The sequence below is a fragment of the Streptopelia decaocto genome, assembly GCF_964273445.1.
Source record: "Streptopelia decaocto genome assembly, chromosome: 3".
Lineage (NCBI taxonomy): Eukaryota > Metazoa > Chordata > Aves > Columbiformes > Columbidae > Streptopelia > Streptopelia decaocto.
In genome coordinates, this window is record NC_138656.1 from 94,841,135 (window position 1) to 94,858,668 (window position 17,534).

General features: G+C 37.9%; 2 protein-coding genes across 23 annotated transcripts in view; both read left to right on the plus strand.

The window, feature by feature from the left end:
* DST (dystonin) overlaps positions 1–17,534 on the plus strand; it is a 306,806-nt gene that overhangs the window by 174,214 nt on the left and 115,058 nt on the right. For 20 of the 22 annotated variants that reach the window (XR_014183507.1, XM_082047199.1, XM_082047216.1 and 17 more), the window contains 7 exons: positions 510–672; positions 1,345–1,428; positions 1,520–1,627; positions 2,380–2,478; positions 13,706–13,840; positions 16,268–16,356; positions 17,247–17,382. Coding sequence is in view for 21 of the 22 variants with exons in the window: in XM_082047199.1 (XP_081903325.1) it covers positions 510–672; positions 1,345–1,428; positions 1,520–1,627; positions 2,380–2,478; positions 13,706–13,840; positions 16,268–16,356; positions 17,247–17,382 (814 nt within the window). In the remaining variant the exon portion in view is untranslated. Of the gene's footprint in view, positions 1–509; positions 673–1,344; positions 1,429–1,519; positions 1,628–2,379; positions 2,479–4,119; positions 5,618–13,705; positions 13,841–16,267; positions 16,357–17,246; positions 17,383–17,534 lie in introns of those variants that run through there. The other 2 variants (XM_082047202.1, XM_082047203.1) reach the window with 1 other exon arrangement.
* Positions 7,213–12,342, plus strand: LOC309437561 (uncharacterized protein; the record flags this gene model as incomplete). The annotated part of the gene is made up of 3 exons (XM_082048105.1): positions 7,213–7,413; positions 7,642–9,855; positions 10,426–12,342. 3 exons carry the CDS (start codon positions 7,213–7,215, stop codon positions 12,340–12,342), a joined length of 4,332 nt encoding a protein of 1,443 aa, XP_081904231.1.

Genomic DNA, 17,534 nt, shown 5'->3' on the forward strand with positions numbered 1-17,534 from the left:
AAGGGACTTGCCCAACAGGATCAGTTGCTTTTGCACATTAGAATGTTTAAAAGCTTTGGTTTTAGTGTAACTCCTGTTGTTTTGTGAGAGACACAGAGTATGGTGAACTGCTGCTTAACCTCCAGTATAGCTCTTTTCTTTCTTGATTTACACAGGTCATATTTGAAATACTCTCATTTCTTATAACAGAATTAACTGCTGTTGCAGAGCCCTCTTGCCTGGGGATTCCTGTGTTCATGGACTTTCAGGCTGTTTAGCTCACTAATGAGGGATATGCAGAGTTTCTTCTGTAGTAGGATCTCTCCTGGGTGTCATTTATGACAGATGAAAAGGTTTCTCCAAGCTGGGAATCTTGATGTTTGAGAAGTTAATTTGCAGCTTAGTGTTATTTTAGTATGTTCGTAATCAGAGCTATAGACATCCGAAGCCTTTAAGGCTGTATTTGGCTTAGTTTTGTATCTTTTATATTCATCTTCTCTCCTTTGGCATGTCTTCTAAAATAAAACCAGGTTGCGTGACTTAGAAGGTATTAATAAATCTCTGAAGTATTACAAAGATACTTACAATTCTTTGGACACGTGGATTCAACAAGTGGAAGATACTCAGCGAAAGATTCAAGAAATCCATCCTGAAAATAGCAAAGCGTTGGCTAAACAGCTGAACCAACATAAGGTACAAAAGGGAATTTCATTGCAGGAAAGCACTGAATGACTGAAAAAGAATTAAAAGATCTTTTGAACCAAGTCATATCAGTTTTATTTTTTGATAGGAAGTGCTTATGTCCCTCAGCCCTTATTGTAAAATTCCATATAATCACCAGCTTTTATGTTTTTTGGGGGTTTACACTGCAGCTGATATCATTAATGTATCACTCACAGTTTATAGCCATTCCTGTAGATGAGATTGTTTTGGTCTTCAAATCTGCAAGAAGAGCAAAACCTTAGAGAGTGCCTACAATTCTGGACTCTCCTTATCACATAATTTTTTACTCAGTGTACTGCTCTTGGTAGTTGAAGGTAGAAATATTTTCACTGAGGCAGAGCTACACTGTCTCCTGCAAGAAGGAAATGCAGCTTAAATAAGAAACAGAGTAACCAATTATATGCATGAGGTGTATATTCCTAATTTGTTTTCAAGTTCACTCATGAGCTATTAAACCTGGCAGCGTTTTTTCACTGCTTCTGTAAGCCTGACAAAGCCAGGGCTTGAGAATGTAATTACTTTTACACACACGGAAATGAGTGTATTATGTAAATTTCATGATGATAGATAAAATAGAAATGCTAATAATAATACTAATAAAAATAACTTTTTAAGATGAAGATGTAATTTTGTATTTTACAGATGCTGGTTTCTGAGATTGAAATGAAACAAAGCAAAATAGATGAATGCCAGAAGTATTCAGAACAATACTCAGCTGCTGTGAAGGTAATAAATAATGCTGTACTTAAAATCCTATTTTTTTAGTGTCAGTACCATATGGAATGCCAATTATTTTGTGTATTTTCTCTTTTTACAGGATTATGAATTGCAGACTATGACCTACAGAGCTATGGTTGACTCCCAGCAAAAATCTCCAGTGAAACGCCGAAGAATGCAAAGCTCATCAGATTTCATTATTCAAGAGGTAAATGGATTTCTTACGACAGGAGAACATGGGGTGTTTTTGAGTCTTTACTTAAAACAGAGTAAACACAAGAATGGGAATTAGGATTTATTAATGATTAAATAGGGTAAACCAAGCAAGATTATTTTTTCCTATATAGATTTATGATGTGATAGATGTCCCGTTGGTCATTATGTAGTATTTAGATAACAAGATGGTATATTGCTGTTGATAAACAGAAGTCCCCCAAATTATGAAAAACTAATGAGAAATGTACCTCAGTAAAACTGTTTAGAATGACTTCTGAGCTGGATCTTGATCACAGTAAATAGGGAGAGCTTTCATATTTGCTATGGTAGAGCTTACCTGATGTGGACACTTGGAGAGATTCCACAGCAAACCAGCCTCATTTGGGTGGGAAAGAGAAATCTGTCTCCTGCTGTACTGGTACAGAGAGGACCAGTGACCAGCACTGCTTGTCCCTTTTATAACCTGGTCTTACAGAATCAAGTAACTGTGAATTCAAAACATTGTCCTCTGTTTATTCTCCTTATAAATCTCCTCATATATCCTTAGAATTTATTTGTGCAAGTGCACCCCGCTGATGGCATTCCACTTTAGAATGAAAATTAGGACTTCAGATTCCACAATCAGGGTTTTGGGATCAAAATCAGGATAGGTTTTAGAGTCATGTTTGTCATTTCTTCCAAGGTTAATGTAGTGTTTCCCTCTCTCTTCTCCCCCTCTCCGCTTGCCCTTTTGTTTCTCTGCAGTTCATGGATTTACGGACTCGTTATACTGCCTTAGTGACCTTGATGACTCAATACATCAAGTTTGCGGGTGACTCTTTGAAAAGACTGGAAGAGGAAGAGGTAGGTCTTCCCTTGGCTTGCCAGGCAAACAAATACCTGTTGGAATTATTTACAAAGTTAGCAGCAGATTTGAAAGGCTGAAATTCCTTATACAGCACACTTCATACAGGAATGTAGGAGCGTTAAATTACACCATTATTCAGATGAGCAAAATCGTATACTACCCATACATTTTATGAGTTCATCCAGCTAGAAGGATCATATGATTAACTAAATTATGATTGAGATGTAGTTACGTACAGTACATTTTAATACTTTAATATTTTAGGGTTTGATCTTTTGTATAAATGCAGACATTAAGATGAGGGCAAACAGTGTGCATGCACCATTGATATCCTATGTAGGCCTATGTTTACATCCTGGTCCACCTAAAAACTTATAAGGGAGCTCTTTAAACAGAGAGATGCAATGCCATCTCAATTTCTTATGTTTCTTAGACATGTTTAGATTTTTTTTTTCCTTCTACCTTTCTACTGTACTGATTCCTGGGGGTCAAATGTTTTATTTATGCTTAGCTTTGAATCTTATTAACGAAAGTACGTTACTGAAATTGGACAAATTACTCAAAATACATGTTGCTGCAGAATCAACCTTCCAAATAATTGAGAAAAAAAATACTTCTAAACTCTTCACTTTCTTTGGAAATGTTCCTCTCTGAAAGAGATTGCATAGTCATTTGTTAAGGACTACGGTGCAGTGCATATTTCTCAAATAATGCCCATGTTAACTGTAGTCCTGTAATTAATTGTGCCCTTATTAAATGTAGTCCTATTTAAATTGCATAAATTGGAGAATGCTCTCATAAGGGTATAAATGTTAACATTATTAAAGAAAAAAAAATTCAGAGTTCTTACATGAATGTTGTGTAATTCTGGTGCTGGCTTTGTCTTCATTGGCTTTTCTTGCCTCTGGACAAACTGTAGCATTAACAACATGAATCTGTGCATCATGGAGTGGAGCATATGGATGGAAATAGCTCATGTTTGGTGATAAGCAGCAATTATAACTGAGGATTTAGTATGACTAATAATGCTAATGGTATCCAGGATAAAAAAAATGAAACCAAGAACACAAGTTGAAACAAGGATCAAGAAACCTGTGAATGCCAAGAGGCTTCACGTTCTTCAAGAGCAAATGGAATCTTTTAAACTCTCTTGAGTTTGTCTGCTCTGAATCTCCAGGACTGCTTTTTTGGAAATCAAATGCCCCCATCTTCCCTCCTTCTCTACCTTCTGGCAGCCTACTAAGTCTTTGGTGGCTTCTTTGAAGATAACCTAAGTAGGTTTCCAGTATCAAAGTGATTTGATGGGTTTTTTCTTTGTAATCAGGGTAGCAAATCAGAAAATGAATAATCCTTTTCAAAAGAGAAATGATTTTTTTTTTCTTCTGGGATCAGACCTCTGAAGCCTATGATTGTTCCAAGATTGTCTTCTGTACCAGCCTTTTTTCCTAACTCTTACTATTGGCATTAAGAATGCACAGAATTAGGAAAGAATAAGATCCTTTCCATGATATCTCAGTTTAATTCATATGCTGTCATGCCCAGAGCTTACCAGAGGAGAGTGAACTCCAGCAATCTGTGAAGTCAGCTGAAGCCTTCCAACATTTGGGATGTAATGAAGCTGTTGAATTCAGAGAGGAAAACACGCCTAATGAAAGCATGGTGGATGTGGAATATTTGCAAAAAGTTAACTCTTCCAGTAAACCTAAACACACAAAAAATAAATTGGAAATTGACAGAAGAAAACTAGATGTAGCCAGATATGATAAAACCAAAAGTGATAGAACATTAAAGCAATTTTTAAATGTCAGTGGTCAAGAAAGTAGCACTAGTGGCAACAGAGTAAACAAGCTACATACAGAGCAGGAGAGTTTAATTGGTTTTTATAATCAAACTAAAGAAGAAGAAAATGGTAGAAAATATTATCTTGTTTCAGTGGAAGTCTGTCTGAGTAAGAGTAATGGTCCTGGTGAAATGCTAAATGAGCAAATTGTTAATGGAGAGAGGCAGAAAACAGGAGGATTATCAAAGAAGTTACCTGAAATGGAAATGATACACAAAAGCACAGGAAAAAATTGTTCAAGAAAGGCAAGGAGTGATGTTCCAACAAAGGAAGAATGTGAGATGCAATTAGAAACCAATTTTGAGCCAACAACAAAAAAAGATGTAGTTACTCCAAAATCTGGAAAGCATGCCGTGGATATTAGCCCTTACAAGGAGCAACATTTTTCACCAAGAACGCATTTTGAATGTCAGCATAGAGAGCATTGCTTTGCAGAAAGTAATAACCATAATACTTTAAACTCTTCAGAGTTTCAAGCATGTGATGAGGAAGGCGACTCTATTTCAGGTGTAAGTGATGCAACACCTTCAGAGAAAATTGCATCCTCTTTCAGAGAGCTGGCAGCACACAATGAAAGCAAAAAAACACCATTAAATTTACTATCTGTGAGCAATCCAGGCATTTCTGGTAGTGTTGAAAGGGACACAAACAAACTGCACAGAGCATCTCTGGATAAATGTTACTTCATAGCAGAAAATGAAACACAAGAAAAAACAAATTTAAATCCAAATGAAGCCAAGAGTACAATGCGAGAAATGTTGACTGTTACTTCAGGAAATATTTCAGGGAATCAGTATGCGGCAAAAGTCTCTGAATCTTATCCATTAGATTTTGAAGTGTCACGTGTACAGAGTGATCCAGGTTTAGGTATGGAATTGTTAGGAAATGCTGGTGATTTACATGCAAATATAGCCCTCTCAGAGACTAATTTTGAAGGAGAGGATTGTTTTCCATTATCAGAACATGGATTAGCAAAACAACTTTTGAGTCATGATGAGAAAGTAAATGAGAAGAGAATATCAGAGGGTAAAATTTGTGGCTTGGACAATATAAGTGCGAAGAAGCGGAGTGGAGAAGACAAGTTAAAACAGGGTCAGAAATGTAAAGATTTATTGCTAGTTGCAGAAATGAACAGTACAGATAAGGGTCATAGCACAAAGGTACCTCGAAAAAACACTGAACTCCAGAAAATGTTCTGTGAAAAACCAGGGAAAAAAGCCTCACTTGAAAAAAGAGAAAAGCCAAAAAAAAGAGACAATGATAATGAAGAGAAAAGGAGAACAACTCATTTTAAGGTACCACAGTTTTTATGCAGTGCAACCAAAACAGTTGATTTAAGAATGATTCTAAATCAATTTAAATCAACATTTGAATCTCCAAACCTATCAAGGTCAAGTGATTTAAAGTTGATTAAATATAATGTAAACAATGAATATGCTAATGATATTAATTACTTCACATTTTGAGATGCTTACATTTTAAAAGTTTTATTTATTTTCGTTTATTTTGTATTACTATCTAATTATCATCCCTTTTTCCACCCAGCTGATGCTCAGCCATGTTGATTAGAAATAATGAAAGCTAACAAGATACAGTTTGTGACTGTGTCTGTATCTTTAGTTCTTCTTTTTCTTTTCAACATTAGATTTTGTGTCTATGGGAACATGAAAGGAGATCTGATAAGAAACGAATTTAAATGTTTTTTATCTGTTGGGGCCTGCTCAAAGTTGTGACATAGGGGAAATATGGAGAGGAAATTGAGAAGCTGCCTTTGCATTAACCTTTTAGGAAATAAGTTTCATATATCATCTGAAAAATCAAGTAGATCTTGTAAATTTGAACTAAATCAACATTTTGTTTATTTGCAAATGTTGCTGTAATTACCCTTCATGCCATGTTTGTATGATCATAGGAATATAGGTGTGTTCTTACCTCATGTTAGCTCACATTTGGTAACTAACGGCATAATAATGCTAATGAAGACAAGTTATGTCTGGTTTCAGCCATATTTTTACTGGTGAGTACCTGTCTTGCTTATAAGAGTTACCCTTGATCTGCCAGCATAGGCCGACTTCTAGCCAACTGGTTTTCACGGGGATTTTCCTTATTGCCATGTTTGTACTTCTAAACTGTGTGTTCTAAGCTGTGCTCTTACCAGTGCCCCAGCTGAACCAGTGGGAGCACTGGGACTGCGGAGCACACTACTCAGCATAGATGTACTGGGTTTAAGATACTGTTTTCTTCTGGAACTGATGTGTCTTGGCTCTAAATCTAGATACTGTTTCTTTTCTTGGAGGGGATTTCCAAACTTTGCTTGTGTTATTTGTGCTTGCAAGCATAAAATCTGTCTTCTGTTTCCTGCTCAACTGATGCAGAAATGGCAGGCCACTTTTTCCTTGGGAATTCTTCCACCTAGTGTTTGGCTCACTGTTTGCTTTACCTATTTGTTTGGAGAAAAAGCACATGCAAGCTGTTGTTTGAAACTGCTTACCGCTAAGAGGCATCTGACTGAAGTGAGAGGCTTCAGGACTTCTTCGCTTTGTGGAAATCTTTCTGAAGGGTTTCCTATTTGGCTAGCAGTAACTTCCTGAAGCTTACTGTGTCAAGACAAGGTGATGGTGGTGGGAACTGCTCATCCTACTTTCTGGACATACCGTTTATATATGAGTAAGTATTTTCCATTCTGCTTCTCAAAGAGCCTAATACATTTCATATGCTGTATTACAAAAAGTACATTCCAACTTGTCTTGTTCTTTTGCAGATTTTAAAGAATAAAGAAGCATCAGTGCAGGCGGCATATTCAAATCTAATGGCACAACAAAACAGCACAATTGATGAGAACAGAAGACTCATGGGAAAGGTTAAAACACTTGAGGAAATGTTGGAGGACATGAAGAAACAAAAATACCAAGTGGAACAGGAGCTCCCTAAAGTGAGGGAAGCTGCGGAAAAAGAGCGGAAGAAGCAGCAAAAGGACATGGAAGACATCTGTCTGCAGAAGACCAAGGCTGAGCAAGAGGCAAAGCAGTGTCGTATAGATCTGGAGACCATTGAGAAAGAGAAAGCAGATGCGGAGCAGGAGTTGGAGTGTGTAAGGCAGCTTGTTTTTCAGGCAGAGACTCAAAGGAGTATACTGGAAGAAAGCCTCCGTGCTTTTCGAAATCAAATAGAAGAAATTACCTTTACCAGAAGAAACCTTGAAGATCATCTAAGAAGAAAAGATACTAATCTTCATGATTTAGAGCAAGAAAAAAAAACCTTAATGCAAGAGCTGAAGAAGAAAACAGAAGGAGAGGAGAAACTTATGAAAATGATTAAGCAAATGGAACAAGATCTTGAATTCAAAGGAAATCTATCAGAAATAAAGCTGCAAGAAAAAGAGAAAACTGAAACCCGAAGGAAGATTGTTGAAGGCAGGTACTCTGTAACTAGAGAAATTTCCCTGCCAACTTTCACGGCTGGGCAAGGCAGCCACTGTAGGCCTGATTATGAAATTACAGGTTTCCAGAAGAAGCAAGAAGATAAAAAAGTAGAAGAGCTTAAACAGAAGATAGATGAGCTAACCCTTGCTAACAAAAAAGCAGATAAAACTATTAAAGACCTCAAATATGAACTGAATGAAATTGAGCTTCAGAAATCATCAACAGAAGAAAAGTCTCGTTTATTAAAAGAAAAACTAGATAAGGTCAATAGTGAACTTAAATGCCTAAAAATTAAGTTGGAGGAAAAAGACCGAGTAGAGCAGGGGTATTTGCAACGGTTAAAAGAACTGGACAAGCAGCTACATAGAACCACAGGTAAAGCTGAAGAGGTGATGCAAGAAGCCATAGATCTTAAGAAAATTAAGATGAACTATCAGGAGGAGCTGAAATCTCTTCAGCAAGAAAAGACACAGCTAAAAAGAGAATTAGATGAATTAACTAGATCACAGGCAAAAACTGAAATCACTATCAAACATTTAAATTCACAAATCAGTTCTCTTCAAAAGGAGAAGCTGGCAGCCGAACACAGAACACAGTCATGCAAAGGAGAAGCAAATAATCTTCAAGACCAATATAAGAAAGTTCAAGAACAGTTGCTTCAAAAAATGGAAGTAGAGAAAGAAAACCAGCAGGAAATTCAGATGCTGAAGAATGAATTAGCCAAAAGTCATCAGGTGTCAGAAACATTGAAACAAAAGATAGAGGACCTTAATACATGGAATACTGAAACAAAACTACTGATGAAGCAAATTCAGTCTGAATCAGAGAAGATTACTTTGGAAAAACAAAGTATTCAGAGGAAGAATGATGCATTAAAAGCCCTAGCAGATGGTTTCAAAGAGCAACTGCGTACAACAAATGAACAATTGCATAAGCAAACAATAATGGAGCAAGAATTCATATGTAAAATCAAAAGCCTAGAAGTTGATCTAGCAAAAGCAAAAGACTTAGCTAGTGAATATAAACAAAAATGTGATAAACAAAGTGCTTCCACCATAACCATTGATCGGGAGGTTAAAAATCTAAATGCCCAAATTAATGCTCTAAGTATGGAAAAGAGATTGAATGAGCAGAAGGTACAATTGCAACAAGCTCATATACAAGAGCTAAGTAGTAAATTAAAAAAGCTACAGGATGAACTCCATCAGAAGACGCTGGATGAACAAATGGCACGCAAGAAGATGGTTCTGTTTCAGGAAGAATCCATTAAGTTTAAACACTCTGCAGAGGAATTTAGGAAAAAAGTTGAAAAATTACTAGAATCCCATAGCATCACAGAAAAAGACATTTCTGGCATAAAGCTAGAATGTGTTGCCCTGCAGCAGGAGAAGCAAATGGCTGAGGAAAACATCAGGTTTTTCAAGATACAAATGGAAGATCTGCAAGAAAGGCTTAAAAAATGTCACGACCAGCTCCAGCAAGGGAAGCGGGCTGAAATGGAGTATCACCAGAAGTGCAGGAAGCTTGAGGAAGAATTGGAAGTGCAGAGGCGCACGGTTGAGAGTTTGAAGCAAAAAATGGACCTGCAGGTCAAGGAGAGTGAACACACGTTTCTTTTGTTCCAGAATGAACTTCAGCAAAATAATAAACTCCAAGATTCTGGATTTAAATTGAGCTGTGAGAGGAGAGGGAATGATTTCAATTACCTGAGTGACACTGCAGCTAGAGAATTTGAGCAGCTTTCTCCACACGCAAAACCCAACTCACCTCTGTTAAGGCGGAAACAGGAGAGATCAGGTTTTAAATCTGATCAAATAGAAGAAAATACCTTGTATGTGAGTGCTGATGATACGATACCGAGAGAGGTGCAGTTTCAGATGTCAAGAACAAATCAATCACTAGCAGAAGACGCAAACCCACAATCTTTTACGGAGTTTGTTTCTCAAACGAGTACACAGTTCCAGATAACTTTTGATAAAGCAAACCAAATCTCTGAAACATCTGAGAGGGACAGATTGAGAAACAGGAACCTACACAGTTCCAGACAAACTATTAGACATGAAGAAGACGTGAAACATGAATTAGGAGTAGTAAAACTGCATCCCTTGGAGGTACACGCTAAGTTTTGTGAGGGTTTGCCTTCCTAATGCTAGTTTTTACTATTCTCTTTTGTTTGTTTGTTTTTAGTTATGCTTTATCACTATTCTGTATTCTCTCTGATGTTTCTTGCCTTGGTGAAGGGAACCACTTCAGTCTCACATGGCACAAAAAGCTTTTCGTTAGTCCTTTGTAGCAGGTTTACTAATTTATAAGAAACACATTATTTTAGAAGTTTTTGTTGGAAATGGGAATTCACATACACCATTGTATCATTATTGGTTAAAATAAGCTTTGATTAATGGAACAGATTTCATATAGTGACAAAAAACAGTATTTGTTGCTTAGTCTAGTCATATTCCTGTTACTGAATAACTATTTGGAATACACTTTAAAATACAAATACATTTTAAAACTCTAGCTATCTGTATTTCTCTGCTTTCCAATGCTAGTAGGCGTTCTCCTTTCTGACTTACATTCAAGTTCTCCCTTTGGTTTCTCTGGTGGTGGATTTAGGAGTGAATTATGTACAGCGTAATTCTGCAGACGGATTTCTCACACTCTCAAAAAATTCCTGTTTACAGATAGTGAAGAACAAGCAGTATGACATGCATGTTGAAGTCACAACATTAAACCAAGAAAATGACACGACTTTTGGTAATGAAGAGAGGATGTTTGAGGGATACAAAACATCCGAAGGGTTTAGGAGAGAAGACTTTGCAAAGATGAGCTCTTTCTTAGGGGAAGAGATTTTGAAAACTGTTGATGATGCTACTCAGTTGGATTATTTTACAGAGGAATATGATGATATTAAATTTCAAGGTCTTAGACGTGATGTAACTGCCAGACAGTTGGCTGAAGTAAAACTTCTAGACAGGCTCACAGTTGAGCAGCTCCGGTCAGGGCAGAAAACTATTGATGCAGTTCAGAAAAGTCTTGAAAAATTTTTAACTAAACCTACAGCTATAGCTGGGCTGTACCTTGAATCCAGCAAGGAGATCCTCTCTTTTGCTTTAGCAGCAAAGAAAAGAATCATCGGAAAAGCATTGGCAATAGCATTTTTAGAGGCACAAGCAGCTACTGGTTTCATTATTGATCCCACAACAGGTCAGAAATTCTCTGTTGATGATGCTGTCATTAGAGGACTTGCAGATAATGAATTCAAGAATAGACTGCTTGAGGCAGAGAAAGCTGTTTTGGGCTATTGCTGTTCTGGGAAAGTGATCTCTGTGTATCAGGCTATGGAAGCTCGGCTCTTAGAAAGACAGAAAGGTAAAAATATCCTTGAGGCTCAAATTGCAAGTGGAGGGGTCATTGATCCTGTAAGAAGTGTTCGAGTACCTCCAGAAACCGCCGTGCAGCTTGGCTTGCTGAATAACACAATTTTAAAATTTTTGCATGAACCTTCTAGTAATGCAAAATGCTTTCACAATCCAAATAACAGGAAAGCTATGTACTACTGTGATTTGCTGAAAATGTGTTTGTTCAGTGTAAGCAGTCAATGCTTTCTGCTTCCAGTTGGTGAGAGGAAAATAAGCAGCCCGTCAGCAGAGAAAAGTCATAAAATTTCTGTAGTAGATGTCAAAACAGGAGCTGAAATGACTTCATATGAGGCTTATAAAAAAAATTGTGTTGATAAAGCTACGTATCTTGAGCTTTCCAAACAGGAATTTGATTGGAAGGAGTCTACATGTTTTGACTCTGATGGAAATTCTTTTCTTTTGCTTACAGATCTTAAAACCGGTGTACAGTTTAATATCAAGGAGACCTTAAATCAGGGTAGAATTTGTACAGCATTGGTCAATAAATATAAGGAGGGTTTAATCACAGCTAATGAGTTGGGTGATATTTTAGTTAGCAGTTCCCAGCCAAATAAAGATTTAAACAGTCCTATTGCAGGGTTTTGGCTTTCTGAAACCAATGAAAGAATTCCAGTTTTAAAAGCCTCTCGCAAAAACTTGGTAGATAGAGTTACTGCCCTCCGGTGTCTTGAAGCTCAGGTTAGTACAGGAGGCATAATTGACCCATTTACTGGGAAAAAGTACAGTGTTTCAGAAGCTTTGCAAAGGGAGTTAATCGATGACGGTTGTGCCAAGCAAATCCAGCAGTGTGAGCTGATCTTTACTGGGATCATCCACCCTGTAAGGAACACGGTGATGTCAGCTGTAGAAGCCATGCATTTAAATGCCGTAGACAAAGAAATGGGTATGCGCTGCCTGGAGTATCAGTACCTGACTGGTGGGTTGGTGGATCCAAAGTCTCATTGCAGATTAACAATGGAAGATGCGATTAAGAATGGCGTTATTGATGCTGTCACAGCTACGAAGATGAAAGATGAAAACGCGTATGTTAAGGTTATAACGTGCCCCAAAACAAAGAGGAAGATGACCTACAAAGAAGCTTTAGAGAGAGCTGTTTTTGATTGCCACACTGGGCTGCGATTGTTAGAAGCGGCTCAGCCCCTGAAAACAGGAATTTCCAGTCTCTACTATAATTCATAATGGAACAAAGAGATTAGTACTCATTTTTGGGACCTGCTTTAAAACGCTATGAAGTCAAGGAAAAGATCTATGGTGACCTTTATGGAAAACTATAAATGGTGTTGTGTAATGTAATTGTGAGTTGCTCTAAAACTAGTTAGTATAAACCATGAAAGCTGGAATTGGATGTTATTTGTTATAAAGTTGAAATTTTTAGATAAGCTTAGGCAGATTCATAATTTCAAAATGCAGACTATGGGTTCAGGCTTTACCTGAAGGCCTTATCTGACATTTTAAGATAGCATATGTAAGTACTATAAATCGCAAGTTATACTGATGTTGCTAAAGTTAACATTAGTGCAAAATGGGTAGATTTCAGTGAGACAAGAATCAGATTTTTATATTAAAAATCAAAATAGGTGTCCATTTTGTTAATGAAAACAGCGCAATATTCCATGTGGCCTGATTACTTAGTTTAATATTAGAGATTAATTTGCAGATATAATTTACTTTACAAAAGTGGCAAACAAGTATACAAGGGTTAAATCTGTGGTCCAGTAAACATATGTGTAAGTAACTTCTCTCACACTGGCATTTTGTTTAAAATTAACGGGCTACTCACATCATAAAGTTACATATCCTAGTTTTTTCTCTCACTTCAGGTAACTTTTTTTAAAAAAAATGTTTTCATGCTCTAAGAGGCAAATGAATCACATTCACATATCAAGTAAAACAATAAAGATTGAAATAAATTTTTTTTCATTTTTGTTTGCGATGCAAGGAAGGACTTGAGCATGTTTTCCAAGTATTGATAAATTTCAAACTACTAACAGGTTGTACCACTGTAAAAAAAAATATATATGTATATTTTTTTTTTCCTGTGCAGAAAAAGATGAAATGTCTCAGAATTTTAGTTATATTGTTCTTGTTTCTGTAGGCACAAAAGCAGTGTATTCTTCCTGATTGTAATTTAGGAATCCATGTGCATAGCTTGCAATATCTTATGCTGGCTGTACTTATCTACACCTGAGGGTAATGCAAAGGCAGCAATTCAGAGATACTTTATATGCAAATGGTTAGATTTTATCTGCTGAGTAATGGCTGGGAAGCTGTGCTTTTTCTTAATATCAATCATTTTAAAATGAATGTATGTGTCTATGAATAAGCACCATAATCATAATTATGAATTATTTGAGGAATATTATGTGGCATTTTTATTCCTACATCGAAGTGTCATAATAATGCATGTGGCGATAAATAAAAAGAAATCACTTTATGTGGTAATAGTGCCATTGTAGTAGAATTGTGTTTCTATGGATGCTAATGTTAAATACTCCAACAATTTATGTTTACATATTTTTTTATGATTTGTGGTGCTCATCAGAAGTCAATGGAAGAAGAAAAGAAGGAACATGTTGAGAAAGCTGGGGATTTACTGAAATGGGTGTCAAACCTCAGCAAGACACTCAGCAAAGAAGGAGGAGAAAAGGCTGAAAAGACAGATATGCCTAAGCAGCAGGTACATATCTGTCTTAGTAAAATACCACTTCCTCTTTTTAGCTTTATGTGTTGATTAAAATGACCATCCACATTTTACTAAAGATATAATTCCACCTTTGGTTGTGAGTTGAGGGCTGGATAAATGTACACCAATGTTTATGGACACAAACATGGTACTCAGGAAAAATTGCAAGCTGCTTTTTACAGGCTTGACGTGTGACATATTCTGACACTGCAAAATGTCAGTTTGAGAAGCTCGACCCTGCAGACCATCACTCGGCCTTAGTAGAGGGCCAGTGCATCCTGGCAGGACAGCACATTGTGGGTCTGTCCCCTTGGCCTGAGGTAGTTCAGTGAATAAATCTGGTAACTTCCACCGTGGCACTGGGAAGGAGGGAGTTTGCAGGAGAGGGGCCTGAGGTCCAGGTATCTTTTCGTTCACCTTTAAAAAGTTATTTTTGAGGGGTTCTTATATGGGATAGTCAAGGGGAATACAGCAGTTGTTGACTGAGCCCTCTTTATTATCACGAGTCCACAGGCTGCTGGAGTGTTCCATCGTCACACCTTTGTATGCAACAGGTACATTGTTGTTGTGTACAGTTGTCACTCTGACCATAAATTTCCATCTGTGAAGTTTCCTAGGTCTAACAGCACCCCTGGTAGACTTGGCCCACAAAATAGCTTGGTGACACCTAGAAAGATGTCAGTAGATGAAGGTTTACCTGCACACTGAGGGGCAGAGAAGCAGAGCAGTGTCTTTTCCACATCCCTTGGTACAGGGCGGGATGTGTGGTCATGCAAACATTACTTTGGCCCTCCTGGCAGGCTGTTCCTGCCATTTTGTTTTGGTCATGTGTGCTGGTTAGAGCCACTGGAGCAGCATGCCCGTAAATGAAGCTTGCTGTTGGACAGGTCAGCAGTCCTGCAGTCCCGATGGCCCCTGGCCCCAGCACACCACTTGGTCATAGAGAATCATTGCTAGTTCTGTAAATGAGCTTGTCCTTGTGTCTGCAGAAGGAAGATTGGTAAATCATTAGTAGTTAGGATCAGGATTTGCAGAATCATTCAACACTAGTCTTTTTCTATCCTTGTTAATGACAACAGTGCAAATCGATGTCAGTATTGGGCCAGTGCTCAACTCCTTAGAGCCTTTCAGCTTACCTCAGCACCTATGGGTGGCATCACCCCCCTCCACCGTGAGCCCTCAGTGAGTAACCTGTGAGTTCGACCCCTTGGCTTCCTCCAGCCTGTGGGAGATGGGCATTTGCTGAGGGTGTTTCCTTCCCTTTTGAAACACCCTGGCAATGTAGTGGCATCATCCAAAGGTGCCTGGTTTTGTGTTTCCATTGACTAGCACAGGTGGCTTGACAAGTTTTGTAGAAAAATGTAGGCTAGTGATTTGATAGCTAGTGTTAGCTGTGGGGTGTAGCCATGGCATGCGTGGAGAAGCTGGTGCCAGTAGTGACGAGGTGCAGGCAGCAGCTGCAGCGAGGCCAATTCCACGAACAAAGTGGAGCTCATGACCCCACCTGCTACCTCAGCCTGCCCATGTTGCCATCTTGTGCAGTGCATACAGTGCCTGCTCTCTTGGGTTCTGCCCAAGCAGCGCAAGTGGTGGGATTGTGGCTTGCTGGTGGTGATTGCACTGTTCAAGGCTGCACTCAAGCCCTTTGGTGCAGTGCACCCAGGGGCAGAATTGGTTGTTTCCGGAGACAGGTGAACACAGAGCCAAACAACCTTGATAGAGTTCTCTTAGCACAGACATTGTATGTATCTTGGGCTTGCTAGTGACATCCTAGACTCCCCTTTGATATTTTGCCTTTTTTTTATCCCAAATGAGTGCTTTTCGCTGAAAAGGCTGCAGGCAGTTTCTCACAAAAGTTAAAAGATTAAATTCTCAGAAGTTCCTGTGCCAGAACAAGTGCCTTCGTGGGGATAACACAGAAGTGATAGCATGAAGAGTATTGATAAATAATTCATTTTTTTCAAGTGTCTGATATTGCATTTGTCTCGTCATTAAATTGCATGAAGGTTCGTGGCCTTTTGATACTATTTTTTTCAAAGTTTTCTCTTATCTTGGTGAGCAACTTCTTGAACATGACCATTATACATGTATCTTTATAAACCTGGTTTAAACTGTACCAACTATAAGAAGTGGTTTTAAATGATTGGTTAATTTTCAAACAAATAAATTCCATTTGTCTTACCTAATAGTTTTCTAATACAACTTATTTAGCAAAGAGGCATAACACAATGCCTTATCCATCTGTAAATGATGCAGTTTCATAATAAATAATACTTCTCTAAGAGTGGCAGATATTTGAAGGAAAAAAAATTGAGTTCTTTTACTATTGAGTTTGGTCCCAGATAGAAATACCGTGTACTTTGTTTTTCTTTTTATATATGTGCATAGTTAAGTCTTGAACCTGGGTTGTTTATTTTGCAGATTTCCCTGGATGAAATGTCAACCAAGAAAGAACAAATAGCTGAAGCTCTGCAGACTACTCAGTCATTTTTAGCTAAGCACAGTGACAAGTATGCCATTTTATATTTTTTGAACAATGTAATGAATTGCATCAGTACATACTCTTTGCTTAAAAAGAAATCCTCTCCTCATTTTACAGTTTCACTTACGTTTCATGTACAAATATATCAAGGTTTTTTTGTTAGTCTTATTATCTTCCCGTTTGGGAAGCTTGATGCATTTTTATGTCAAGAATCTGGCTGTGGTCGGCTTAAAAACATCAGATGTTAATTTTTGTGACTTCAAATGAAAATTATTAAATTAGGAGTAAATTAACACTTGTATTATATGTCACAAGTTTGTTTCATCTGTATTTGAAATGAGACTGTTTAAGATATTAAGTGGAAGACAAGAGGTTCCACTTAAATTTGAGAAGAAACTTCTTCTCAGTGAGGGTGACAGAGCACTGGAACAGGCTGCCCAGGGGGGTTGTGGAGTCTCCTACTCTGGAGACATTCAAAACCTGCCTGGACACCTTCCTGTGTAGCCTCATCTAGGTGTTCCTGCTCCGGCAGGGGGATTGGACTGGATGGTCTGTTGAGGTCCCTTCCAATCCCTGACATCCTGTGATTCTGTGATTAAATTGCTGAGATAGAACTCCTTGCTAGCTGTGTTACCTGTCTTGACTGGTACTCTGTAAATAAAGGCTCATGCAAAGGTTAAATGCTTTAGCGGTAATTCAACATAAATTCTAGATTAGTGTAGTTTATTTTCCTGAATAACTACAAGCAGATTGTAGCTTTCCTGAACATCCTTGTTAATTAGGCTACATTTTTTTCCAGACTGCTTTTACCAGTTTCCCCCCCTGCCTCGCCTTTTTTAAGGGGGTAAGCAGATCAGTCCCTGCAGGTTACAAATTACTCAAAGAGATTTTCTTCCATTTTTATTTTCTTCTTAATAGAATGACAGATGAAGAGAGAAATGAAATGGAAAAGCAAGTCAGATCCCTCCAGGAGAGCTACAACTTGTTATCCAATGAAGCTTTGAAGCAGCTGCAGGAGGAACAGTATCTGGGTGATGAAAAGATGGAAGAAAAGGTAACAAGACTGAAACTTAGATTTCAGTCTCTTCTGAGATTTACTGCATGGTTTGGGAACCACAAATGATCAGTAAAGGAAGAAGCTGCAATTAACAGTGTGTAAAGGAGCTTGAGGTTTAATTGACTGAAGGTTTTTTGTATTTGCTATGG